Genomic DNA, 26,884 nt, shown 5'->3' with positions numbered 1-26,884 from the left:
AATAAACGCCCAACACAGAACCCGATATCCGCCTGAACGTTTGAGTTCCCGGGCCCATAGGCCCACCCTCCTGCGCTGCAGGACCGGAGGCCCCCCGGGCGGAAGGACCCTAGGCCCCCCCCCCCCCCCGCCCCCGCGCGCGGGCGCGCGGGGGCCCGGCGCGCCTGACTGTCAGGGCCTCGACGCCCTTCCGCCCTGACCCGCAGCTGCCCGCGTCTCCTTCTCCCTCATTGTCTGGATGGGCGCGTCTGTAAGGACTTGGGCGGGCCACGACGTCAGGCATCTCCCCGGCCAGCTCGGGTCCTCCGCCGCGCGAGGCCCCCGCCGCCGCCCCGCCCCCGCGCTGAGGCCTGAGGACCGCAGCGCCCTGAGGATCTCGGGGCCCAGCCCACTACTTCTAGGGGTGCTGGTCGGCTGTCCGCGATGCCGCTCTACGAGGGCTTGGGGAGTGGTGGCGAGAAGACGGCAGTCGTCATCGACTTGGGAGAGGCCTTCACCAAGTGAGTACCGTGGGGCCGTCGTAGGCCCCGGGAGACGTGGTGGTCGCGGCCGCTCCTCGTAGGCGGGCAGGGCATCTCGCAACCTTCCCCCAGCACCCCGCGCAGATGACTGGCCTTAGAGTCTCCTCCTTGGACTCTGCGAACCTTGAGCATCCGGTGGGCCTGGAAAAGGTTTGGACTCCCTAGAGGCCCAAGAAGCTTCAGGAAAATAGCTTTCGCTCCCACCCCCGTCCCCCTACACCTAGGGTCTGCACTCCAAACGTAACGTAACCTTTGGGGTCCTCGGTGCAGGGTTGGACGGAGGTGACCCAGACACTGGTTTGCTCTGGGCCGGTCAGATTAAGAAAGCAGCAGTCGAATTGTAGCGTTTGCTAATTATTTACATCATAAAATACTCCGTTCGGGAGCTCTGTTGGTGCTGGAAATACAGGGAAGGAAATCAAGTACAGGGAGACTGGGCACACAGATTTGAGATATAAATAAGACTGGAAATACGGTTTTTTATCCTAAACTCTTACATCACGTTTTGTGCTTTTAAAAAGCAATTTATAAACACTGGTATAGGGATGGATAACTCTTGGGTGTCAGCGACCTCTGTCAAACGCAGGTGAAAGACACAAATGCATAAACCTTAGAACAGTTGGACAGAGTGTCACAGTTTAAGATGCCTTGTATTAGGCTCAAGAGAAAAGTGAAACAGTTACATTGTGTGGTGAAGTTACATGTGAAATTGAAATGATTGGATTTTTTTTTTACATGCCTGTAAGCACTGCCTATCCTACGTCGATATTAAATAACTGTTGAGTAAAGGCTTACAAGAGCATGCTTAAAAATTGTTGGGAGCTACAGAATAGGATTAAACATAATCCTCGATTCATATATTCTCTTGTTCTCTGCAAGGCCCTCCCATATTCATATTTTATTTTTGAAAACTTTAACTGGGGGTGGGGCTGGAGAAGTGGCTCAGAGGTTAAGAGCATTGGCTGCTCTTGGAGAGGATCCAGGTTTGGTTCCCAGCACCCACATAGGGGCTAACAGCCGTCTTTAGTAATTCCAATTCCAGGGGATCCGATGCCCTCTTCTGACCTCCTGATGCCCTCTTCTGACCTCCTCATGCACTGCATAACATGGGTGCATGTATGTACATGCAGGCAATACCCTTACACACATAAAATAAAAATAAGTATGAAAATAAAAACTTTAATGTGATATTTGAGAATACTACCCTAAAATAATTATTTTGGCTATATAGGGTACAATTGGAAAACAGCAGAAAGATGTAAAATTTTTTTACATGATGTAAAAGAAAAGAATTGGAGTAACCCATTACATTGTATTCTGGGGGATTTGAAGAGCACTGAATATGAGTAAACATGAAGATGGGACTAGGAGAGGGTGGAGAGAGATACTTGGGCACCAGAGCACTGAATATGAGTAAACATGAAGATGGGACTAGGAGAGGGTGGAGAGAGATACTTGGGCACCAGAGAACAGGAGGCGATTAGCCTTCACATTTCTGCAACAATTTTAACAAGGTTTTGTTTCATTAACATGCATATTAAAAACTGGCAGTATTTAAAATGAAATGGAGATCTTTTTTAAAGGTTAAAAACTCATTCAGTTTTATGTCTTACAGGGTTTATACTGAGTTCAATATTGTATAACTGTACTAATTCAACTGTGAACCTAAAAATTTTATATCCACTTTTGAAAGGGGTGTATCTTTGCTCTGGGAATTGTTATTGAGTATGTTAAAGTTGTAATGAAATGCTTCTTCTTAAAAAAAAAAAAAACTGTCATTGACCACTGATTTTTTTTTTTCTTTCTTTCCAAAAAAAGAGTTGATGTACCTCATACTGGCCTTGAACTTGCTATGTAGTAGCCAGTGCTGACCTTGAACTCCTGATCCTACTGACTGGCTCCTGAATGCTGGGATTACAAATATGCCAACCATGCTTGGCTTAAATACTAATTTTTAAAAATATTTTATTTGTTATTTTTATTTTATGTGTAAGAGTGTATTGCATGCATGTATGTAGGTGCACCTGTGTCTTGTCATGCCTCGGGAGGTCAGAAGAGGATGTTGGGAGTACCCTGGAACTGGAGTTATGGATGGTTGTTAGCCACCATGGGGGTACTGGGAATCAAACTGGCTCCATTGCAAGAGCAGCCAGTGCTCTTAACCACCGAGTTATCTCTCCATCCCTAAATATTAATTTTTAAAAGGATGAAATGTACAGTTTGAAAAATGATAGCTAAACCAGCAAGATAGATCAACCATAACAGCATTTACTGCTAAGCCTCACAAGATAACCTGAGTTGAATCCCCAGGACCCCCATGGTGGAAGAGAGGACTGACTCCCACAAGTTACCCTCTGACGTCTATATGTGCACATGCATGCACACACAAATGCGCACTCACACACAAAATGTGATAAAAATAATAATGTAGATTCTCTTAAGTTTGTAAGCTTGAGTTCACAATATATGAAGTATGATTATAATGGTCAAATATAGTTTAAAAAGTAGACTGAAAATTTACATGCTAGCAGTTACTTTATTTGTAGTAGTACTTTATTATTAGTATTGAAGCTAACAATATTAGAATGATGAAATTATGACTAATGCGATTCATAGCCATCCATGTAACAACATTTCAGTCAGTGAAAGACCACACATACGGGACCAGGCATGGTGTGCAAGTGTTTAATCTCAGGAGGCAAAGGCAGGTGGATCCCTGTGATATCTAGGCCAGCGGGGGCTATAGGGAGACCCTGTCTCAAAAAAACAAAAACAAAAAGACCTATATATATGATGACATGGTTTTTCAACACATCAGCTGTCATTGAGCAAAATTTCATTATACTCAAATGGCTATAATTCATGTTAGTCATTCATGTGTTCAGATGCATTGAGATACACAAATACTTACTTTTCTATGTATATATTTAGATACACAAATACCATTGAGTTACAGTTGCCTACCATATTTAGTACAGTAACATGTTGTAAAAGTGTGTAGTCTAGGAGCAATAGGCCATACCATATAATCTAGATGTGTAGCAGACTATACTTCTAGGTTTGTGTGAGTCACAAAATAACTAAATTGCCTACAAATACATTTTTCATAACATGCCCTCTTGTTGAGTGATGCATGACTTTATGAATGAAGTCATATCATATAGACCCAGGATTGTAGAAATAAATGCCTTGCCTAAAATTCAGTTAAAAATAAAGGTGCTGGAGTGATGGCTCAGCAGTTAAGAGCACTGACTGCTCTTGCAGAGGACCTGGGTTCGATTCCCAGCACTCACATGGTGGCTCTGAACCATTCTTAACTCCAGTTCCAGGGGAATCAGAAGCCTTCTTCTGACCTCTGAGGCATTGTACAACACGGGTGCATTCACATCCATGCAAGCAATACCCTCATGCACATAAAATAAAAATAAAAATTTAAGAGTTTTATAAAAGAAACAGGTTTGGCAGAGGCTGGACCCGGGGCACGGGGGTCTCGGGGGACAGCCTGGTGTTTATGCCTCAGTTTCTTCACCTGTGTAATGGGGGGGTCACAAAGCTCAGGGGTCGGTGGAGCATGTTTTTTTTAAATCTTTGACCCTTTAAGTGTCTCAGGGTATTTCCAGATGTTTTTGCGGTATTATTTCTGTTTCATTTTCTGTTTATTTGCAGGTGTGGATTTGCTGGAGAAACTGGGCCACGATGTATAATTCCTAGTGTGATAAAAAGAGCTGGTGTGCCTAAGGTATTTTATTTATTTTTTTATTTTATTTTATGTAAATGAGTGTTTAGTCTGCACATATTTCAAGTGCATCCATTTATGCAATATCCTCAGAGGCCAGAAGAGGTTGTTGGATCCTCTGGAAATAGAGTTATAGACAGTTGTTAGGCACCATGTGGGTGCTGGGAACCAAACCCAGGTCCTCAGCAAAAACAGCCAGTGCTTTTAATCACTGAGCCATCTCTCAGCCCTGATGGTGGTTTTTAAAAAAATCAACTTTATCAAGATATAATTTGGTGTAGCATAAATTTAATCTTGTTGTACAACTATCATATAATCCAGTCTTAAAATATTTTCATCAGTCTAGTAAAGTTTTCCTAGGGCCTATTTGTAGTAGTTAATTCTTATTCTTACCTCTAACCTACTACTGATACACTTTCTCTTTCTATAGCTTTGTCTTTTCTGTGTAATTTTATAGAAATTGAATCTTGTAATATCCAGAGAATGTTTGTAACCTCAGTAAAATACTGTTATAAGCCCATAGAGTAACATAATCAGAATAATTTTATTCTTTATTCAACCTCTTCATTTTCTTATTTCTAACCTCAAACCCCTAAGAATTTGATAAACATTTTTTTAAAAAACAGGGTCTCCCTGTAGCCCCAGCTGGCCTGGCACTCACCCTGTAGACCAGCCTGGTCTTGAACTCACAGAGATCCACCTGCCTCTGCCTCCCAAGTGCTGGGACTACAGGCATGAACCACCATGCTCAGCTTTGATAGACTCTTTTTTTTTTTTTTTTAAAGTAAATTTCTTGTCAACTGATATGGCAGATTAGGAATTATAGACTAGTAGAAAGAATAGTTTTGTATAAGTTTACCTGTTAGAAAATGGCACGCAGTGATAGGGATGTAGCTCAGTTGGTAGCAGGCTTACCTAGCTTGTACAAAGCCCTGGGTTTACTTTCCAGCACTGTGTAAACAGTTGTGGTAGGATACTCTTATAATTCCAGCAGTCAGGCAGTGACAAAGAGGATTAGGGGTTCAAGGCCTAGTCCACTACCTAGTGAGTTCAGGACCAGTCTGGGCTACATGAGACCCTGTCTTAGAAAATATGTGGATGCTTCTGCTATAACATAATGCTGTATTCCTAAAAAGTGTGTTTTGCCAAACCATACATTTTGTAAAACAAGCTCTGTGAGGAACGTGAAGTTGGAGTTGACTATACAAAACCTGTGTAATTTTATAAACAAAGAACTAGCAAAAACAGTAATAACCTGGAAAATCATTAATGGCTTTGGCTGACAGCTGTGTGTTGTTGGATGCTATCTTAGGACATACAAAAAAACAAAATAAAATTTTGTATTCAAAATGTTGGCCAGGGCTGGCTCAGTGGGTAAAGGCACTGGCCGCCAAGCCTGAGGACTTAAGTTCAATCCCTAGAACCCACGTAATTAAAGGGGAGAGCCAACTCTTGTTTTGTTGAGACAGGGTCTCCCTGTAGCCTCAGCTGGCCTGGAACTTGCAATGTAGACTAGCCTGGCTTGGAACTCAGAGATCACTTGCCTCTGCCTCTTGAGTGCTGGGTTACAGGCCTGTGGCACCACACCCAGCTGAGAGAACCAACTCTTACAAGTTGTCATCTGACTTCCACAGGTGTGCTATGCTGCATGCATGCACATGCATAAGTAATAAATGTATATAGTAATGAATAATAAATGTAGAAAAATGTTGGCTAATGAGTGCTCAGATGATGCAAATAGAAGTAAGCACTGAGCCGATGGAGCTGTTGTTACTTTGAAGCCAGGATCAGCCCCAGAGGAAGGAGCCACTGGTGTGGGGAATCATTTAAACTTTGGGGTTTTTTTTGAGACAGGGTCTCCCTATAACCGTGGCTGGCCTGAAACTGTTATGTAGACCAGGCTAGCCTCAAACTCAAAGAGACATACCTACTTCTGCCTCCCAAGTGCTAGAATAAAAGTGTGAGCCACCATGCCTGGCCTCCAAATTCTTCTTAAATAGATCAAAAATGATAAGCATTGTAATGATCACTGAGTTGATGACTTTCTTGGTAAAATGTTAATTCTGCTCTCTTAATTTTAGTTTCACTTGCTTAATATGAACTGATAGAATCTGTTTAAGATGATAGACTTTATTACCTTTGCAGTCACATGTGAGCATATTTGGTTGTACACATTATGGAGCCGGATGTGGTCGCACATGCCTGTAGAGACAGGAGGATCAAGAATTCAAGATCAGGGACTGAAGATATGGCTTGGCAGTAAAGAGCACTGGCTACCCTTGCAGAAGCCCGGGGTCGAATCCAACACCCACATGGTGACTAACAGCCATCCATAACTCCAGTTCTAGGGAATCCAACACCCTAATCTCACCCCCTCGGGCACTGGACAACACAGGTGTGCTTACATTTATGCAGGCATAACACTCATACATATAAAATAAATAATAAGTAAATAAAGTTTAAAAAGAGTTCAAAATCATCCTCAGAGACATAGTGAGTTTAAGGCCAACCTGGGTAATATAAGACTGTCAGAAAACCCAAACAATAAACAAGAAAAACATGTCATAGCAGAATAAAATGGAATATCAATTTATATTTGGCACTGAAATATATCAGAAATCCTTTTAGTTATGCTTGGTCAAAAAACTTTATTGGCCGGGCGTGGTGGCGCACGCCTTTAATCCCAGCACTCGGGAGGCAGAGGCAAGGGGATCTCTGTAAGTTCAAGGCCAGCCTGGTCTATGTAGTGAGTTCCAGGGCAGCTGGTGCTACAGGGAGATCCTGTCTCAAAAAGACCAAAAAAAAACTTTATTGGTGTAAGAAATTTCTGCAAATCCTTGGACAAGCTGAAAATATAGTAAATATTTGGTTTCTGTTTTGTTTTAATTGTTTTAAGACAAGCTTTCACTGTGTAGCCTGGGCTAGCCTGGAACCAGGTTGATTTTGAACTCCCAAGTGCTGGGATTACAGGCTTGTACACAACACCATGCTCTGCCATAATAGATTTTATATATATATATATAATTTTTTTTTAAATGTGTATGATTGTATTGCCTGCATGTAAGTGCACCTGTGTTGTTCAGTGCCCACGGAGGTCAGAAGAAGGCATCAGATTCCCCTGGAATTGGAGTTATAGATGGTTGTTAGCCATCATGTGGGTCCTGGGACTCGAACCTGGGTCCTCTGTAAGAGCAGTCAGTGCTCTTAACCTCTGAGCCGTCTCTCCAGCCCTGATACAGTATATATTTGTGATGTTCAAAGTGTGATGGAAGCTCCTATCAGTTTTTCATTTTGCTACATAAAAATTGACATTACTGTGTCACCTAGTCAGTTCCTTAATGAACTTAGAAGAGAAGGTATCAGAACTTTAGGAGTACCTAAAGGGAATGAATCAAGGAAGCCTGTGATGCTTTTTAATCAGTGCTGATTTTATCATCAATTATATGCAATGAGTCAGATGGACAGAAGATGCCTGTGCAAACAACTCTATGCTTAAATGGAGACGTAGACTTCTGTTACTGCAAATCAAGAATTTCCTCATTTTAGGCATTGCCAGTTCTTAGAAATTCCTAATTTAAGAGATTATCTTTTTTTTCTTTTTCAAAGATAGGGTCTCATACCACCCAGGCTAGCCTCAGACTCAGATGACCTTGAACCCTTGAACTTCTCATTCTCCTGCCTGCCCCCCAAGTGCTGGGATTTTAGGCATGTGCCACTACATCAGTACTGTTCTTTCATGCAGTGCTGGGGATCGATCCTAAGGCTTTATGCATGCTTTATGCAGCTTCTTTATGAAGCTGTAAGTATACCAGCTTCAGCCTTAGCTCAAAATTAATCTTTTTAATTTTTGCATCCATTCTTAATATAAATTCCATTCATTATAAGGAAATATATTAGTAAATAAAAGTACATTTTAATTTGAGATTGTTTTGTTAATATAAATTAACAAATCATTTAAATTTTTTACAGCCGATCAAAGTTGTTCAGTATAATATCAATACAGAAGAATTATATTCCTACCTAAAGGAATTCATCCACATACTGTATTTCAGGTAAGATGTCATGTTGTTTAGGGTTTTTCCCTAGATTTAGCAATTAAATTTTTTTCCTAATGTCAGTTGTAGGAATGTTTGGTTGTGTTACATTTGATGCAAAAAAAGAAAAGAAAAATTGGGTTCCATTGCCAGTTTTACTTGCTTATCTTCAGCCTTTTAAAATTTTTAAAAACACTGCTTTTTAAAAAATTCTTTGTGTGCATGCTTATTTAAGTCTGTGGGGAGGTCAGAGGACAACTTAGGGAATTCAGTTCTCTTTCCTCCATGTAGATCCTAAGGATCAAACTCAGGTGGCAGGCTTAGAAACGGATGCCTTTACACTCAGAGCCATCTTGCCAGTCCTTATCTTCAACCTTTTGGAAACCTTTTTTTTTTGGGGGGGGGGTTCTTTTTTGAAACAGGGTCTCCCTATAGCCCTAGCTGGCCTGGAACTCACTATGTAGACCAGGCTGGCCTGGAACTCACAGAGATCCACCTAACGTTGCTTCCTGAGTCCTGGGATTAAAGGCCTGCACCACCATGCCCAGCTGAAAAACATATTTGAAGATTAGAAAATTAAAAACCTATAAGAAGATACTGAAGACAAATAAAATGCATTAATAAAGGGTGTTGATAAGTAAATTATTGGATATATCCATATGGTGAAATATCCAGTCAGTACTGGGGGCCTGAGGCATGTTTTTCAGTGGTGGAGCACTTGATTTGTATGCTGAAAGCTCTGAGTTCACCCCAAGCAGGGAAAAAAAAAGTATGTATGTTTCTGAACTTTACGTAGTGATACAGAAGTCTCTAAAGTATATTGATAAGTGAGAAAGACATGTTAAAGAACAACTATGGAAGCCGGGTGTGGTGACACACGTCTTTAGTCCCAGCACTGGAGGCAGAGGCAGGCAGATCTCTGAGTTCGAGGCCAGCCTGGTCTACATATCAAGTTCCAGGCCAGCAGGAGCTACAGCTGTCTCAGAAAGACCAAACACCACCACTGCCACCACACACAAAAAAGAACAACTATGGAATGTGTATTGCTGCTCGGGTATGTGCTTGAACAGTCACAAGAATGAAAAAATAATGCAAACCATTTCTGGTAGTTTCTGGGCAGTTTCTTGGTGGTTTTTAAGTTAATGTCTGTAGCATTTGGAGCTTTATGAACTTAACATTACTTTCACAGATCCACAAAAGAAAGAATCTATGTGATGGCCAAGGGTGGTAATCATCATGGCTGTAGTTCTCGTTTTCTGAGTTAATGAGTTCCTACTGCAGTGCTTGGCACATTTTAAGAACTCAAAAACATTTTCCTAATTTAGCAAAACGGAGATGTCTTTTTGTCATAGAGTATCCTAAGATACAGTAGTATATTTTCTCTATTCTTAAATTGCATTAGTTACCAAAAGAAGTACAGACCTTTATTTCCTTTTAAAATGAAGCTGTCATTTTTCAGGCATCTGTTGGTGAATCCCCGAGACCGCCGGGTTGTGGTTATTGAGTCGGTGTTATGTCCTTCCCACTTCAGAGAGACCCTCACTCGTGTTCTTTTCAAATATTTTGAGGTACCTATTTTTAGTTGGGTTTTTTTGGGGGTGGGGTTGTGTGTGTGTATGTGTGTACATGTTTGTATGCATATGTATTTGCAGATTTGTATGTAGGCCCAAGGTTGGGTGTCTTCTTTAATCACTTCTCCATCTTATTTTTAATATTTTAAATTTGTTTTTGGCATTTTTAAGGTGGGGTATTATGAAGCCGAAGTTGGCCTCAAACTTGCTGTATAGTTTTTAATTGTTTTGATTTACACGCAGTGCCCTTGGAGGCCAGAAGAGGGTGTCAGGTCCACTGGAACTGAAGTTACAGATGGCTTTGAGCTGCTTTATGGGTGCTGGGAGCCGAACCCCATCCTCGGCAGGTACTCCTAACTGCTGAGCCATCTTTCCAGTTCCTCTTTATGCACTTATTCATGGTGTGTCAGCAGTTAAGCTAATAGGGTAATAGGTAATAAGGGTTTTTTTTGTTATTACTAAAATTTTACTTATTGGCCAGGCATGGTGGTGCACGCCTTTAATCTCAGCACTTGGGAGGCAGAGGCAAGTGGATCTCCGTGAGTTCAAGGCCAACCTTGTCTACATAGTGAGTTCCAGGCCAGCTGGGGCTATTAGGGAGACTCTGTCTCAAAAAAGGACCAAAAAAAAACTTTTTTAGCTACTTATTTCAATGTAAAATAAGTGCTTTTTAAATATTTTATTTATTATTATGATTATTTTCTAAGTGTTGAGTATATTGCCAGCATGTATATAAATGCACTGATGTCATGCAGTGCCTGAGGAGGTCAGAAGAAGGCATCAGATCCCCTGGAACTGGAGTTACAGATGTTTGTTAGCCACCATGTGGGTGCTGGGAATTGGAACCCTTGTCCTCTGCAAGAGCAGCCAGTGCTCTTAACCACTGAACCATCTCAACAGCCTGTAAAATAAATATTAAAAGTCTCAATATGGAGACTTTTTAGACTTAAAAGACATTAAGTGCTATGAAGTTCATTATGCATTTCTTCCATGTCTTTCTAGTTCTTTTGTTTAGTTAAGAGTGACTGTTGTGAAGTCTTCAGTTCTTTCATTTTAGTCTTTAGCTTTCTTTTAAATGAAATATTTAAGTATTGTGTCCTTTGGAGTACGTGGGTAATCCCTGGAATGAGGTTTACCTCTCAATTTTAGTAATACTACTTGTTATTTTTTATTTTATAAGTACAAGAATATGTTGTAAGATTATTACATTTGATAGTAGGCCAGAGTCTCGAATTTTTAAAAACCTCTGCCTTGAAATTAGAGTTCTTTTCAACAGAGAAAAATGAAAGAGTATCTAAAGTGTATACAGTATATTATAAGTTAATTAGATATAAACTGGGCAAAGCAGTGTTTGCCTATAATCCCAATTCTTGGAAGGTAGAGTTAGAAGGATCAAGGTCATTCTCTGCTATAGAGTAAATTTGAAGTCAGCCTGGGCTACTTAAGACCGCTCTCAAAAAGTTGGGGGAGGGGGTGCTGGAGAAACGGCTCAGTGACTGCTCTTGCAGAAGACCTGGCTTCCATTCCCAGCACCCACATGGCATCTAAACCATCTGTAACTCCAGGTCCAGGGAATCCGACACCCTCTTCTGACCTCCATGGGCATTGCACAATACAGGTGCACTTACACACATGCAGGCAATACTCTCAACACATAAAATAAAAAAAAAATAATAACTGAAAAAAGAAGGGGAAAAAAGTAAAGACAAAATATGTTGCATTCTGAAAATGCCACTGTGACAAGGACAGTTGATTCTAAGTAATTTTTGTAAGACAAGTGTGAAGAAACACACTGTCCTTACTGCTGCCATTGACTGGAGAATTTCATCACAGTAGTAGAAGACAAAATAAGGTGTGTCTGGTCTTCTCTGAGTGAGGAAGATTCTGGAGAATTTCATCACAGTAGTAGAAGACAAAATAAGGTCTGTCTGGTCTTCTCTGAGTGAGGAAGATTCTCTGAAGGTTAACCTCAGCTACATAGGGAGTTCAAGACCAGTGGTGGGGGTAGGGGTACGGGTGATAGCTGTTGATGTGGCTCATGGAGTAAAGGTGCTTGCCACCAAGCCTGACAACCTGCGTTTGATCCCAGGGACATACATGGTAGAGGGAGAGAATTAATGCCTACAAGTTGTCCTCTGATCTCCACATGTGTGCACAGGTACAGCCTCTCTCACTTCCAATAAATTAAAAAGAAAAAAGACCAGCCTGAGCTATACAAGACCCTGTCTTCAGGGGCTAGAGATGGCTCAGCAGTTAGGAGCACTGGTTGCTCTTGCAGAAGATCTGGGTTTCAATTCCCAGCACCCACATGGTGGCTAACAACCGTCCATAACTTCAGTTCCAGGGAAATCTGCCATCCTCTTCTGATCTCTGCAGGCATTGCACAATACAGGTGCACTTACGTAAGTGCAGGTAATATACTCATACACATAAAATAAAAAAATAATAAATATTTAGAAAAAAAGACCCTATCTTCAAAAGAAAAAAATCATTTATGTGTGGTGGTGCACACCTTTAATCCCAGCACTCCAGAGGCAGAGGCAGGCAGATCTCTGTGAGTTCAAGGCCAGCCTGGTCTACATAGTGAGTTCCAGACCAGCTGGACCTACAGGGAGACCCTGTCTCAAAAAAGACCAGAAAGAAAGAAAAAGAAGGGAGGGAGGGAGGGAGGGAGGGAGGAAGGAATTCTTTCTTAAAGCTGGGCATGAGGATGCATGTCTGTATTCCCAGTGCTCAGGAGGCTGAGCAGGAGGATCACTGTGTTCAAGGACAGCCTGGGTTACATTTGTGGCCTTGTCTTGCCCTTCTCCCCCAAATAAAAGAAAGAGAATGCTTTCCTGTATTTTCATGTAGATGGTAAAGACATCTCATTTTTTAATATCATCCTCTGAATTTATGTTTTTGGGCCTCTTTTTATCCCTTTCATTTGTCCACTCCAAAATAGGTAGTGTTAATAAAAATGCTTCAGAATTGTCTTTTGGAATGAAACAAACTAGTTAAATTATATCTGTTTATTACAGTGTATTTTGATTATTGAACAAATTCATCTAAACCAACAAGCTAGTTCTTCATTTAATACCAAACATTGGTTGAACAGATATCATTAATATAAATAAGTGCAATATGTCTATGAATTTTTTCAAGTATATTTGCAGACCAGGTACACATCTTCAAACCTGACGTCCATTCTGATCTCATTGCTGCTGTTTTCTTTTTCTAGGTTCCATCTGTCTTACTTGCTCCAAGTCATCTAATGGCTCTTCTGACGCTTGGGATTAATTCTGCCATGGTCCTGGATTGTGGCTATAGGGAAAGCTTGGTGTTGCCTGTATCTTTTTTTTTTTAATCAACTAGGCCATTGTGTAGTTTTTTTCTTCTATTTTTAACTAAAGTAATTGGGCTTAAAACCAATGATTTTCATTATTGAACTGCTTTGGGTTACTATGTACATGTATTGTATTCATGAATATCATGTAGTAAAGTTAATAGAATTGTAAGATTTGCTGGTCATGGTGGCTCACACCTTTAGTCCCAGCACTTCAGAGGCAGAGCAGGTGGAACTCTGTGAGTTCAAGGCCACCTGGGACTACAAGGAGACCCTGTCTTAAAAAGATTCCCCCCCTCAAAAAAATAATGAATTGTAAGATTTAAAATGCTTCCTTTTGGTAGAGATTATGATTCAGTCCTAGTTTATGCTTCAGGAGCAGAACTGGTATATATTATGTTCAATTTTCAAGATATACATCAGCTAACTAAGATGTATGAAAGAACTTGAGTGGCGTAGTTAAATTCTCAGAAAAGAAAATCATACAAAGAGTAATAGGATAAACTAAAAGAAAATTCAACTGAAAAAAAATTTTAAAATGGAAGAATAGAGTGAAATTGGCCTTCACTATAGAAAAGTTAATACATCGTTTTCCTGTCTCCAGAGGATATTAGAAATAGTACACCATAGGGTTTATGAGCTGTAGTTTGAAAATCAGATACTCAGTAAGTACAAATCTTAGCTGTGCTTCTTCCTTACACGATACCAGTCAAGAAGCTTAAATGCTTGGCATTAGTTTCCGTATCTATATAATGGTAATAATACTCCATCTCATGAAAATATTTATGTGTTAAGTAGTCTTTGCATTTAGTGTAATACCTGGCACATCATAACTTACTAAGTGCCATAGTTTTAGATCATTCACTAAAGCACAACTAATAATACAGTGTCTCCCAGAATAGAATTACTGATTATATAAACTGGCATAAGCTTATAAACAAAGTATAGGTAAGCTTTTGTAGAATTATCACTGAATGTCGGTTTATTGAAAAGGTGGTTAAAGGGGCTGGAGAGATGGCTCAGCAGTTAAGAGCACTGGCTGCTCTTGCAGAGGACCTGGGTTCTATTCCCGGCACCCACATGGCGGCTACGAACCGTCCTTAACTCCAATTCCAGGGGACTCCAAAGCCCTCTCTCCATGGCATTGCACGACATGGGTGCACTCACATGCAGGCAGTACACTCATACACATAAAATAAAAATAATAACTATTAAAAAAAAAGAAAAAAGAAAACGTGGTTAAAGCACATACACATAAGACTTGAAGTTTTGAGATCTACATTTGTATGAGAGGAAGTATTCACAGAAGGGAAATAACCATTCACATCTAAGGAATTACACAATGGTTTTGCAAATATAAAATACTATGTGTTTAATTCTAAAAAAATCCTGCCATATAAGTATTAATTTTTTCATATAAAAGAGAAAATTGACAGTTAGGGAAAGTGGTGGACCCAAGTTCATGTAAGTATATGGCTAGGATATAAATCCGTGTTTGTGCCATAAACTGACGCTCTTAACAGGTTTTTTTTTTCCTTTTTATAAATATTGTTCTTATTAAGTATTAACAAAAATAATATGTAAAGTAAGGTAATACAGCCACAGTACAGTATTGTACACTATCCCCTCAGCTGACTAGTAGCAATTGAGGGTGAGCCATATAAAAAGAGAGATAAAGCTGGACTCGGTGGCGCACGCCTTTAATCCCAGCACTCGGGAGGCAGAGGCAGAGGCAGGCAGATCTCTGTGAGTTCAAGGCCAACGTGGTCTACATAGTTCCAGGACAGCTGGGGCTATAGGGAGACCCTGTCTCAAAAAGACCAAAAAATAAAAAAGACCAAATAAATAAATGGGTAAAATTAATAGTACATTTTATTTAGCCCAATATATTCGAAATATTAGTCCTGTATACAGTCTATATAAAATTATAATGAAATAATACAGTTCATTTTTTCTCTTCATTAAAGTCTTGTAACTTTGCTGTGTAACTTACTCTTATAGTACAGTTCTGAATAGCTGAATTTTAAGTGGTCAATAGGAATACATGGTTAGTGGCTGCTTTATTAGATGTTTCAGTCCTAATTAATGAAGTGAGTGAGTGAGTGAGTGAAAGTATGTGTGTGTGTGTGTGTGTGTGTGTGTGTGTGTGTGTGTGTACGCACATATTTTAAGTCTGTTTTTGGTGAACACCATGAAAAAGACTTGCTCTTTGAATTTTCTCGAATTCTTTAAAACAAGAAATAAGAATTTGTCATCAAGTCAATTTAGAATAATACTGTAGAAGATGAGGTAAATATCAAGGAAACATTTTATCTCCTAAAATAGTAATGTCCTTGACTACACTATAGATATATGAAGGAATCCCAGTTCTGAATTGCTGGGGAGCACTCCCCTTAGGAGGAAAAGCTCTTCACAAGTAAGTTTCTTAGAATTTAGCATATTCTCTCACCAGTGCCACAAAAGCAGATACTTGTAATACGATTCTTAATTTATTGCGTTCCCTTTTAGCTTTGAATATGTTTAACCTTTTAGAGATAAAACCATTTTTTACCAGGCTGAAGATATAACTTAGTTGCTAGAGTGCTTGCCTAGCATGCATGAACACCCAAGTTCCAACCCCAGCACTGCACAAAACCTGGCATGACGATGAACACCTAAAATCTCAGCACTTGAGAGGTAGAGGCAGGAGAATCAGAAACTAAGGTTGCCCTCAGCTACGTAGCCAGTTGGAGGCTGGCCTGGGCTAGAGGAGACCCTGCCTCAAAACTGTAAGGTGTCTTGATTTTTTACAGAGTAAGTAAAAATGCTAAATAAGAAAAGACAAGGCATGAAGCAGGCGATCTTTTTGAGTTCAAGACTAGCCTGGTCTACATAGTAAGCATAGTAAGTTCCAAGCCAGCTGGGGCTACAGGGAGGGAGACCTATCTCAAAAAGACCGAAAAAAAAAAAAAAAAAAAAAAAGGGGGATATAAGTTGAATTTTTTTTTTAGTTTCTTTTTAATATTTTATTTACTGCTTTTATGTATATGAGGATATTGCCTGCACCCATGTTGTACAGTGTCCACTGAGGTCAGAAGAGAGCATCAAATCCCTGGAACTAAAGTTATGGATGGTTATTAGCCACCATGTGGAATCAAACCTGAGTCCTCTATAAGAGCAATCAGTGCTCTTAACTGCTGAGCCATCTCTCCAGCCTGAAGTTGCAGTGTTTTAATTCAATGATTTTTTTCAAATTCCAGGGAATTGGAAACTCAGCTGTTGGAGCAGTGTGCTGTTGACACTGGAGTTGCTAAAGAACAGAGCCTTCCCTCTGTGATGGGTACGTAATAAGCTGTTTAAAAGTGTACTCTTTTTAAAATTTTTTTTTATTTTTTATGTAAGTTATTTATCTGCATGTCTGCAAGTGTACCCATGTGTGCAATGCCTGCAGAAGTCAGAAGAGGGCGTCAGATCCCTTGGAACTAGAGTTATGTACAGTTGTTAGGCACTGTGTGGGTCCTGGGAACTGAGCAGCCAGTGCTCTTAACTGTTGAGGCATCTCTCCAACCCCCCCCCCCCCCTTTTTTTTTGTTTGAGACAGAGTTCACTGTGTACCCTTAGGTGCTCTGGAACTTCCTACGTAGACTAGTTCACCTCAGACTCACAAAGATCCACCAGCCTCTGCTTCTGGTGCTGGAATTAAAGGCATGCACCAACACACCTTTTCATTTTTTTTTTTAGCTTATATTTGAGTATTTTCCCATTGCATACTTATTCTCACCTCGCCTTTGCCACTCTGTCGACCTTGTTCCGATTATAAAGTCAGTCAGTGCTATTAATCACACCAGCTGTGTGTTAGTTATCTTTTCCTAGAACCTGGTGTTTTGGATCATTTTGTCCTAAAATCTCCCCTTCCCTTTGCTCTCAGGTTTCTTTCTTTCTTCTTAAAATGTAATTATTTTTACTTTATGTATATTAGTGTTTTGCCTGCATGTTTGTAAGAGCACAATGTGCATACAGTGCTCAAAGAGGCCAGAAGGGAGTGTCGGATCCACTGGAACTAGAGTTACAGAGGGTTGTTAGCTGCCATGTGCTGGGAACTGAACCCAGGTCCACTGCAAGAGCAGCAAATGCTCTTAAGTACTGGGCTCTCTAGCCTTGGGATTTTCTTTTGAAAACGTTATGTTATTTCTGAATATTCCTTCTTGATTTCTGTTTCTGCTCTCTTCACTGGTATTCCCCTAAGAACTTCTTTTCCTTCTTTATTCTACTGACTTTTAAACACGTCATTTCCTCTTTTGACTATAGTTAGATCCACATGCTGTTGGTTCTCAAATGTATAACTGTGCCTGCTCTTTCTGAATTCGATTCTCAGATTTCCAGTCGATTATTAGATGTAAGCTATGCATATCACTTTAAACTTCAAAAAGTAGTACTCCAGAGGCTGGAGAGATGGCTCAGCAGTTAAGAGCCCTGGCTGCTCTTGCAGAGGACCTGGGTTCAATTCCCAGAACCTACATTGTGGCTAACAATCATCCAAAACGCCAGTTCCCAGAGATCCAATGCCCTCTTCTGGCCTCCGCAGGCTTTGTACCACACAGGTGCAATTACATACATGCAGGAAAAACACTCGTACACATAAATATATAATATATATGTAATATACCGTTTTTTTAGAAAAAGTTAGTACTCCAAAAGTGAAGACATCATCTCTTCTCTCACATTTTTTTCAATCAATTATTATTAGATTAAGGCAATAACATCTTCTCTGTTTCTCTTTTTTATAGATGGGTATTTAGTGAATCTTTTTAATCTTCCTCAGCAATCTCTTTTAATTTCACCTCTTTTTTTCCCCATCTTTCATGTCTCTGGACATATGAAAACAAAGATAACATTTTATTCTATTCCTTCATTATTTTTGTTTGCACTGTTACAGGGGCCTATGCCTGTACTGATCACTTTATTTCACAGTGTTGCCAGGAATAACTGTCCCTTAAAATCTGATTGTCTTTTGCTTGAGAAGCTTCCTTAGCTCCTACAGGTTAAATCCAAATTTATATGTTTGATATACTTTACTCCTTATTTCAGCTTTTTTTTCTTTTTTCATTTTTTGAGACAGGTTCTCACTATGTAGCCCTGGCTGGCCTGAAACTCTATGTAGACTAGGCTGGCCTCTGCTTTCTGAGTACAGAGCTTAAAAGCATCCACTAACATACCTAGTGTTCAGCCACAATTTTTTATGGTCTTTTTCCATCACTAAGAGTACTTGTACTACCCTGTGTATCTTATTTCTTTACCTAGGAGTTTTTCCCCTCACTACTTCCTGTGCATAACCCAACTGGAATATCCATTCTGTAAAGCTTTCCTCCTCTTCCCTAAGCAGAGTAAATTGTTCTCCGTTAAGCTTTAATGCCATAGATTACCATTTGCCTGTTAGCTTACCTGTTTCTCACAATAGACTTTGAGGGTCCCCATCTTACTTTTCAGAATAACAGCATCTAGCATAGTGCCTTTGTGCACTTGTGAATATATGTTGGACAGAGAAAGGTGTGGTTTAGGGTCATTTAACCTTGCTTTTTGTCTTCCTATCCCGCCTTCCTAATAGTTAAGATAATAGCATTTTCTTCCTGATCCTGTAGATCTAATTAGGTTTTCTATTGTAGTTAAATTTTGTTATTCTTCGTATATCATGGTAGCAGTAAGGTCTCCAAAGATAGCTAAGTTCAGTATAGCATTCCAAAATATTTTTAATAAAGATGTTACTTAAAACTGATCATAAGGCAGGCATGGTGGCATGCTCTTGTAATTCCAGCAACTCAGAAGACTGAGGCAGGATGATTGTATTTGAGACTAACAAACTAACTAGGCAATGTACAAAGGCATCAAAGGCATCATCCTGGGGTGGGGGAGCTCCAATTATAAAATTAGAAACTCCACATTTTTAGGTTTGATTTCCTTCATGAACTTCCTAGGACTGGTCTAATCTTTTCCACACAAGCACCTCAGAATTCTAGTCTGTATTACAGTTCTGATACTGAGAAACTAAAACATTGTTTGCTGGATGACATAGGAGGACCAGAAATGTAAACAATTTAAAAATGCCCTTTTTTAAATCCTTAGCAAAGTATAGATATGAGTCTTAGATATACTTGAGATCCTCAAATGAATTTTAACTAGACTTTTTCATGTAGTATTTAGAACCTATTTCAAAAAAGAATGAATAATTCCAGAACTCAGGAAACTAAGGCAGATTTGTAAGTCCAAGGCTAGCCTGAGTCACATAACAAGGCTCTATCTCCAAAAATAAAACACCAAGTATGCTGATTTGAAAATGAAAAAATTTTAATTACATGCCAAAATGTTATGCTTTTTATTCTCCTAAATTGACTGAAATTGGCCAGGCGTGGTGGCACACACCTTTAATCCCAGCACTTGGGAGGCAGAGGCAGGCAGATCTCTGTGAGTTCAAGGCCAGCCTGGTCTACATAGTGAGTTCCAGGACAGCTGGGGCTACAGGGAGACCCTGTCTCAAAAAGACCAAAAAAAGAAGAAAAAAGGGGGGGGGACTGAAATTAAGGTGGAACTTTTCAGAGCCAGGGATCACTGCTGTTTCCATTCTTTACTTGCACAGATTATTTGCCAACATTGTCTCCTCTCTTCAAAGCAGCATCTAATCCTAACTAAATTAAACTCTATTATTTTCAAGCTTACTTTATTTTTACCAACAGAAAACTATTTTTTTACAAAATCAGACTTTTTAAAAATATTATATGTATTATTTTTATTTTATGTGTATGAGTGTGTTGCCTACATGTATGTGAGTGCACCCGTGTCACGCAATGCTGTGGAGCTCAGAAGAGGGCTTCACATTCCCCTGGAACCAGAGTTAAAGATAGTTCATAGCCGCCATGTGGGTGCTGGGAATCAAACCCAGGTCCTCTGCAAGAACAGTCAGTGCTCTTAACTGCTGAGCCATCTCTCCATCCCCCAGAAAACTGCTTCTTATATTACCAGATATTTCTTTAACTTGTGCTGAAATTTGTTTGAATATTCTTAGAAAGAGGTCAGCAGTTGCAAAATGCTACAGACTTTAGCACTTGCTCTTAGATTGTAGATTCTTATAATATAGTTACATTTCTCTCATCTATTTATACCCAGGCTTAAATCTTGAAGGATATCTTTACCCTCTTGTGAACTAAATTTTAGCACTTGGGTTTTTGTTTTTGTTTTTTTCTGGTTTTTTGAGACTGGGTTTCTTGGAGCCCAAGCTGGTCTCTATGTAGCTAAAGCTGTTCTTGAATTGCTGATCCTGCTTCCTTCACCTCCCAAGTGCTGTGGTCACAGATGTATGCCATCACACCCACCCAGTTAAATTTTAATATTTAAGGATAGGAATCTTCAAGCTGTTTTGATTACATACTAAAAAAACTTCGAACCATATGCTTTCAATATGTATGTTTATAATCTTTGTGTGTTATTACTACCATATTATAAAACACAAAAGAAATTGGAAAGAACAGGGTTACTAAAGGTAATACATCTTTAAGTTGCATTTATGAGTGGTTTTGGGATGGGGTGCTAGGAATTAAACTCAAAGTGTTGTGCATACTAAGCATAAGCTATACCACTGAGCTATACTCCCAGCCTCTAAAGTCATTTAATATTGGTAACAATTTTTTGCTCTTTTTCAAGCACAGTATTATTAAATATGCTATTTTTTAAGTTATGGATTGATACTTTGAAGTTGAGGTTTTAGATTACATTGATTATAATTTCAGATCCAGTCAGAAAGCTACAGAAGACAAGATAAACAGATCTAAGTAAAAGAATTGCAATGTTTATTCATTTGTCGTGATCCATTTCTTAGCTATGAATTTCTTTTTTTTTTTTAATACACCAATCCAGTTTTTTAAGAATGGGTTTAGAAAAGCTGGGGGCTTGGGAGGCAGAGGTAGGTGGATCTCTGTGAGTTCACGGCCAGCCTGGTCTACATAGTGAGCTCCAGGATTCATTTTTTTTTAACTTGCTATGTAGAGCAGACTGTCCTTGAACTCACAGAGATCTGCCTTATGCTGGGACTAAAGGCATGTGTCATTCAGCTGGTTTAGAAGACTTTAAATTTAGGTTAAAAATTTTTGTTTCTAACTCAGAAAATGAAAGCTTGTCAAATAATCAGGTAACCTTACTAGTATATTGCAAGACTTTTTATATTACATACATTTCTTTCAAAAAGGTACTTTTTGACTATTAGTTTTTGGTGTGTTTTTGTGTTTCACCTATTGTTGAAACCAGGTCTTACTAGGCTTAGTTGCCTAGAATTCCGTGTAGCTCAGGTTGGCGTTGGCCCTTTATTTGAGGTAGTCGTGCCTTTACCTTGAAGAAAAAAATTGTATGTGCTCCTGTTTTAAATTTTTTTAAATTTATTTGTAATTTACATGTATGAGTGTTTTGCCTACATATGTGTAAAGTGCTCCCATCTGCAAGCAGTATCCACAGAAACCAGAAGAGGGCATCAGATCCCCTAGACTTGGAGATGTGGATGGTTGTTAGCTGCATGTGGGTGCTAGGAATCTAACCCAGGTCCTCTCTAAGAGCAGTCACTGCTGTTAACTGCTGAGCCATCTCTCCTGCCTGACTTTTTTTTTGAGACAGGATCTCACTATGTAGCCCTAACTGACCTGGAACTCACAGAGATCCACCTTCCTCTACCTCCCAAGTCCTGGAACTAAAGGCATGCACCAACATGCCTGACTATATGTGTTCCTTTTTAAAAAATACATACTGGTGGGGCTGGAGAGGTGGCTCAGCCTCCTGCAGAGGACCCCCAGTTTGGCTCCCAGAACACATGGTTGGCAACCATTCATATCTTCAGTTCCAGGGGATCTAACGCCCTCTTCTTGCCTGCACAGGCTCTGCATGCATATGGAGCACTTACATATATGCAGGCAAAACACTCACATTAAAAATGCATGAATCTTAGAAAAGGAAAGAGGTAGGCATAGTGGTGCACACCTTTAATTCCAGTACTCTAGAGGCAGAGCAGGCAGATCTCTGTGAGTTGAGGCCAACTTGGTCTACATAGCAAGTTCCAGGCCAACTGGAGCTGTAGGGAGACCCTGTCTCAAAAAGACAAAAAAGAAAGGAAAGGAAAGGGGGTGGAGAGATTGCTCAGCAGTTAAGAGTACTGGCTGCTCTTGCAGAGGACCCACAGTCGGTCCCAGCACCTACATGGCAGTTAACAACCTTCCATGACTCCAGTTCCAAGGAAATCTGAGGCCCTCTTCTGACCTTTGCAGGCACTGCATGATATGGGTGCACTTACACACATGCAGGCAATACACTCATACACATAAATAAAAATAATAAAAATTTTTTTAAAAGGAAAGGAAAAAGCATGTACTGTTAAGCAAACAAGATGGTTCAACAAGTAAAAGCATTTGCTTACTTGGGTTCAATTCCCAGGAGAGAAGTGAGCCCTAAAAGTTGTCCTCTGACCTCCACCTCCACATGTAAGCATTAACACCTCTTCCCCAGCTCTTCCAGATATACTGGATTAAGATATTGTTGGCAGCTATTATTACACGAAATAGAAATAACTTAGAACTTACAATTCATCTTTAAGCCCATATTTCTTCTGAGTGCTTTTGCAGAGGATAACCAACAAGCTTTTGATATGAAAGATTTACTTAGTCATGCCTAATGGAAGGTATTACTGTTAATTTTTACAGTGCTGGGGATTGAATCTGAGGCTTCATGTATCTGTGTGCGTGCACTGTACTACTAGACCACACCTTTGGTCCTCCACCATGTTGTAGAGGTTTGTTTTTATAACATTGTTGTGGGTCTTTCTCAGGCCAGCTGTGAAGACCCTGACCTGGATTAGGTCCCCTGCCGATTAGGGAGGTGGGGGCAAGACGCGCGGAGTCAACACACAGACACCGGGAGTCGGTAGAAGCAAGCACTAGGCGAGGTGCTGCAGGCTCGTTTAATGCAGGAGGGGGCAGGCCTTATATTTCCCTTTTCTGCGCCACACAGTCTGTTAGCAGTCACTGGGCTTGCGAGCAGGGTACGGAGGCGTGGGCTCCTTTTGGCAGGCTCCTTTTCACAGGCTATTTGAGGACCAAGAAGTGAAGTGAATTCTTGCTGAATCCCAGGGCTCTGGGTCCGTGCCATCTTTGGGGGCCTCCTGCTACAATTTATATCCTGGCCCAGCTAGATAGCACACACCTTTGATCCTAACAGTTGGAGGGCAGACAGGTGGATCTCTGAGTTTGAGGCCAGGCTGGTCTACATAGTAAGTTCTAGGCCAGCCAGGGCCATTATAAAATAGGTCACTGGAGAGATGGCTCAGTGGTTAAGAGCACTGATTTTTCTTACAGAGGACCTGGGTTCAGTTCACAGCACATACTCATACACATAAAATATAAACAAATCAGGCTAGAGAGATAGCTCGGTGCTTAAGAGCACTGGTTGCTCTCACAGAGGACCCAGATTTAATTCCTAGCACCCACATCGTGGCTAACAACTATCTGTAACTTCGGTTCCAGGGGATCTGACACCCTCTTCTGACCTCCACAGGCATTGCATGACACAGGTGCACTTGCATGCAGGCAATATATTCATACACATAAAAAGTAAAATAAGTAACAAAAATAAATAAAAATTTAAAAGGATAACATTTAAGCTTATGAACCCCTATAGCACTTTTGGACTCTAGGGATCGATTTCTGTGCTTGCTTTAAAGTTCTTTTTTTTTTTTTTAACAATATTTTGTTGTTTTAGTTTTGCTTGAAATTCTTTAATTCTCATAAAATTTCTTTTTCAGGTTCAGTTCCAGAAAGTATCTTAGAGGATATTAAAGTTTTGCCTTGTCTAACCCCAACCTCAACCCAATGACACACCTACCGCTGTGTGTGTGTGTGTGTGTGTGTGTGTGTGTGTGTGTGTACATAATATTCTGAAAATACCTAATACATAGGCTGTGGAATAATATAAAAAATTCATTTTCTTTTTTTCAGCCAAGCATGGTGGTAGACACGTTTAATTCCAGCAGTTGGGAGGCAGAGACAGGCAGATCTCTATGAGGTCAAAGCCAGTCTGGTCTACATAGCAAGTTCCAGGCCAGGACTATACAGTGTTTTTAAAATAAACATATTTCAAATTTTTTTATTATTTTTATTTATTTTTGTGTTTATGACTGTATTGCCTGCATGTAGTAAGTGCACCTGTGTTATGCAGTGCGTGTGGAGGTCAGAAGAGGGCATCAGATCCCCTGGAACTCCAGTTATGGACAGTTGTTGGCCACTATGTGGGTGCTAGGAATCAAACCCAGATCCTCTGCAAGAACAATCAGTGCTCTTAACCACTGAGCCATCTCCAGCCCCCAAATATTTTTATTGAATTTTTGTGCATTTCATAAAGCAAAACAATTTTTTTTGAGCTATGGCCCCGCCTGTACCAGGCTAGCCTCGATCTGACAGAGATCTGCCTCCTGAATGCTTGTATTAAATGTGTGTGCCACAATGCCTGGCATAAAAGTTAAACTTTTTAAATGCTGATTTTTCTTCAGGCATAAAAACTGCATTATTTATATTATGGTATTAAAACAGCGGCTCAATTATGTAGAGAATATACAGTGCTACTAGGGAAGTAGTTTGTACAGTGTGAAATATATTAAGTTGCTTAAGTAATCACTGGCTTAGGGTTGAGGAGATGCCTCAGTCTATAAAGTGTTTGCTATGCAGGTGTGAGGCCCTGAGCAGCAGCTCTCGAATCCACGTGGGAAAGGCAGAAAGTGGTGTACACACTTGTGATCCCAGTGCTCAGGAGGCAGACACAGGAGAATTCTGGGGCTTGCTGGCCAGCCAGTCTAAACCTAGCTGAGTTGGCAAGTTCTCTAGGTTCAGTGAAAGATCCTGCCTGTAAAAGCGGGGCGGGGGTGGGGGGCGGGTTATTGAGTATTGAGGAAGACATCAGCCAGTGGCCTTCATATGCACATATGTGCACTTGTTCACATATATACATACCTGTGTATACATGCATACACACTACTGGTTTTATGTTAATGTTTTAACTCTGCTTTTTCTAAGGCTAGTTATTTTATTGAATGTTTACAAATCCTAGAGTTTTAACCAAAGTATATTAGATTGACTTTAATAAGATTGCATGACATGGGTGCACTTACCTACATGCAGACAATACACATAAAATAAAAAAATATTTTTTAAAAAAGATTTATTGCTTCTGTTGTTAAGAGTGGATTATTGTGATAATGTTTGAATAATCGGGTTTTGGGTTTGTTTTTTTGTTTTGTTTTTAATATTTTATTTATTATTTTTATGTGTATGTGTGTGTGGCCTGCATGTAGGTAAGTGCACCCATGTCATGTAGTGCCCAAGGAGGACAGAAGAGACTGTCGGATCCCCTGGAACTGGAGTTACGGACAGTTGTTAGCTGTCATGTAGGTGCTAGGATTCGAACCCGGGTCTTCTGCAAGAACATTCACTGTTCCTAACTGTTGAGCCATCTCTCCAGCCCCTGTTTTGTTTTGTTTTGTTTTGTTTTGTTTTGTTTTGTTTTGTTTTGTTTTGTTTTTTTGAGACAGGGTCTCCCTGTAGCCAGCTAGCCTGGAACTCATTATGTATAGACCAGGCTGGCCTGGAACTCAAAGAGATCTGCCTTCCAAGTGCTGGCTTTTATAGTATTTTTCTACAAAAAAAAATTTGAAATAAAATTTCCCAGTGTCGAGGCTGGAGATAAATAATATGTGATTTTACAGAAGATGAACATTTAAGTAGTACATCCACTTCAATAGAATTGGTTCAGCCAAGATAGAAGCTCACCATTCAGTTGACTACAAGCTGTAACAAAGGCTCTTTTTCCTCCTTTCTTAAGTGCGTACTTGCTTTGTAAGTGATCTGAAGCGTGGACTAAAAATTCAAGCAGCAAAATTTAATATTGATGGGAATAATGAGGTAAGCTAAAAAAAATCTGTTGTCTTTTACAGAAGTTACACATATGCAGACTTATGCTTATATGTGTGTATTTGTGTATTTCAGCGTCCCGCTCCACCCCCAACTGTTGACTATCCATTAGATGGAGAGAAGATTTTACATGTGCTTGGATCAATCCGGTGAGACCTTAATTTTTATGAGCAAAATAGTTAAATTCTTGACTCTGAAAATTTTTTCTATAAGGGAACTGGAGAGATGGCTCAGTGGTTCAGAGCACTGGCTGCCCTTGCAGAGGACCTGGTTTGGGGTCCCAATGCCCACATGGTGGCTAACAGCTATCTTTAACTCCAGTTCTGGGACATCTGATACCCTCTTCTGGCTTCCATAGACATTGTTTGTATGTGGCACACTTACATACAAGCAGGCAAAACACAGGTAAAATAAGCTGGGCATGGTAGCACATGGGAGCAGCACTTGGGAGCAGAAGCAGGCAGATCTCTGTGAGTTTGAGGCCAGCTTGGTCTACATAGTGAGTTCCAGGCCAGCAGGGGCTACAGGGAAACCCTGTCTCAAAAAGACAAAAAAATAGAAGAAATGTGGAGAGATTTTGTTGTTGTTTTTTAATTTTTTTTTTTTTTTATGGATATGAGCATACTGCCTGCTTGTGTGTAAGTGCACCCATGTCTGCAATGACTGCAGAGGTCAGAAGAGGGCATCGGATCCCCTAGAACTGGAGTTAGGCTTGTTGTTAGCCACCATGTGTTA

General features: G+C 40.1%; 1 protein-coding gene across 1 annotated transcript in view; it reads left to right on the top strand.

Moving 5' to 3' along the window:
• Positions 1–266: 266 nt before the first annotated feature.
• Actr10 (actin related protein 10) overlaps positions 267–26,884 on the top strand; it is a gene marked incomplete in the record, with an annotated part of 36,299 nt that continues 9,681 nt past the window's right edge. The window contains 10 exon segments of the mRNA XM_029566686.1: positions 267–500; positions 4,188–4,260; positions 8,227–8,309; positions 9,751–9,859; positions 13,083–13,190; positions 15,536–15,603; positions 16,427–16,506; positions 23,992–24,027; positions 26,061–26,140; positions 26,225–26,298. Coding sequence (XP_029422546.1) covers positions 424–500; positions 4,188–4,260; positions 8,227–8,309; positions 9,751–9,859; positions 13,083–13,190; positions 15,536–15,603; positions 16,427–16,506; positions 23,992–24,027; positions 26,061–26,140; positions 26,225–26,298 — 788 coding nt within the window.

The sequence above is a fragment of the Nannospalax galili genome, unplaced genomic scaffold (genome assembly GCF_000622305.1).
Source record: "Nannospalax galili isolate Female #2095 unplaced genomic scaffold, S.galili_v1.0 scaffold336, whole genome shotgun sequence".
In the NCBI taxonomy this organism is placed as follows: Eukaryota; Metazoa; Chordata; class Mammalia; order Rodentia; family Spalacidae; genus Nannospalax; species Nannospalax galili.
The sequence above is the reverse complement of the archived record's forward strand: the minus strand, read 5'-3'. Positions and strand labels throughout refer to the sequence as shown.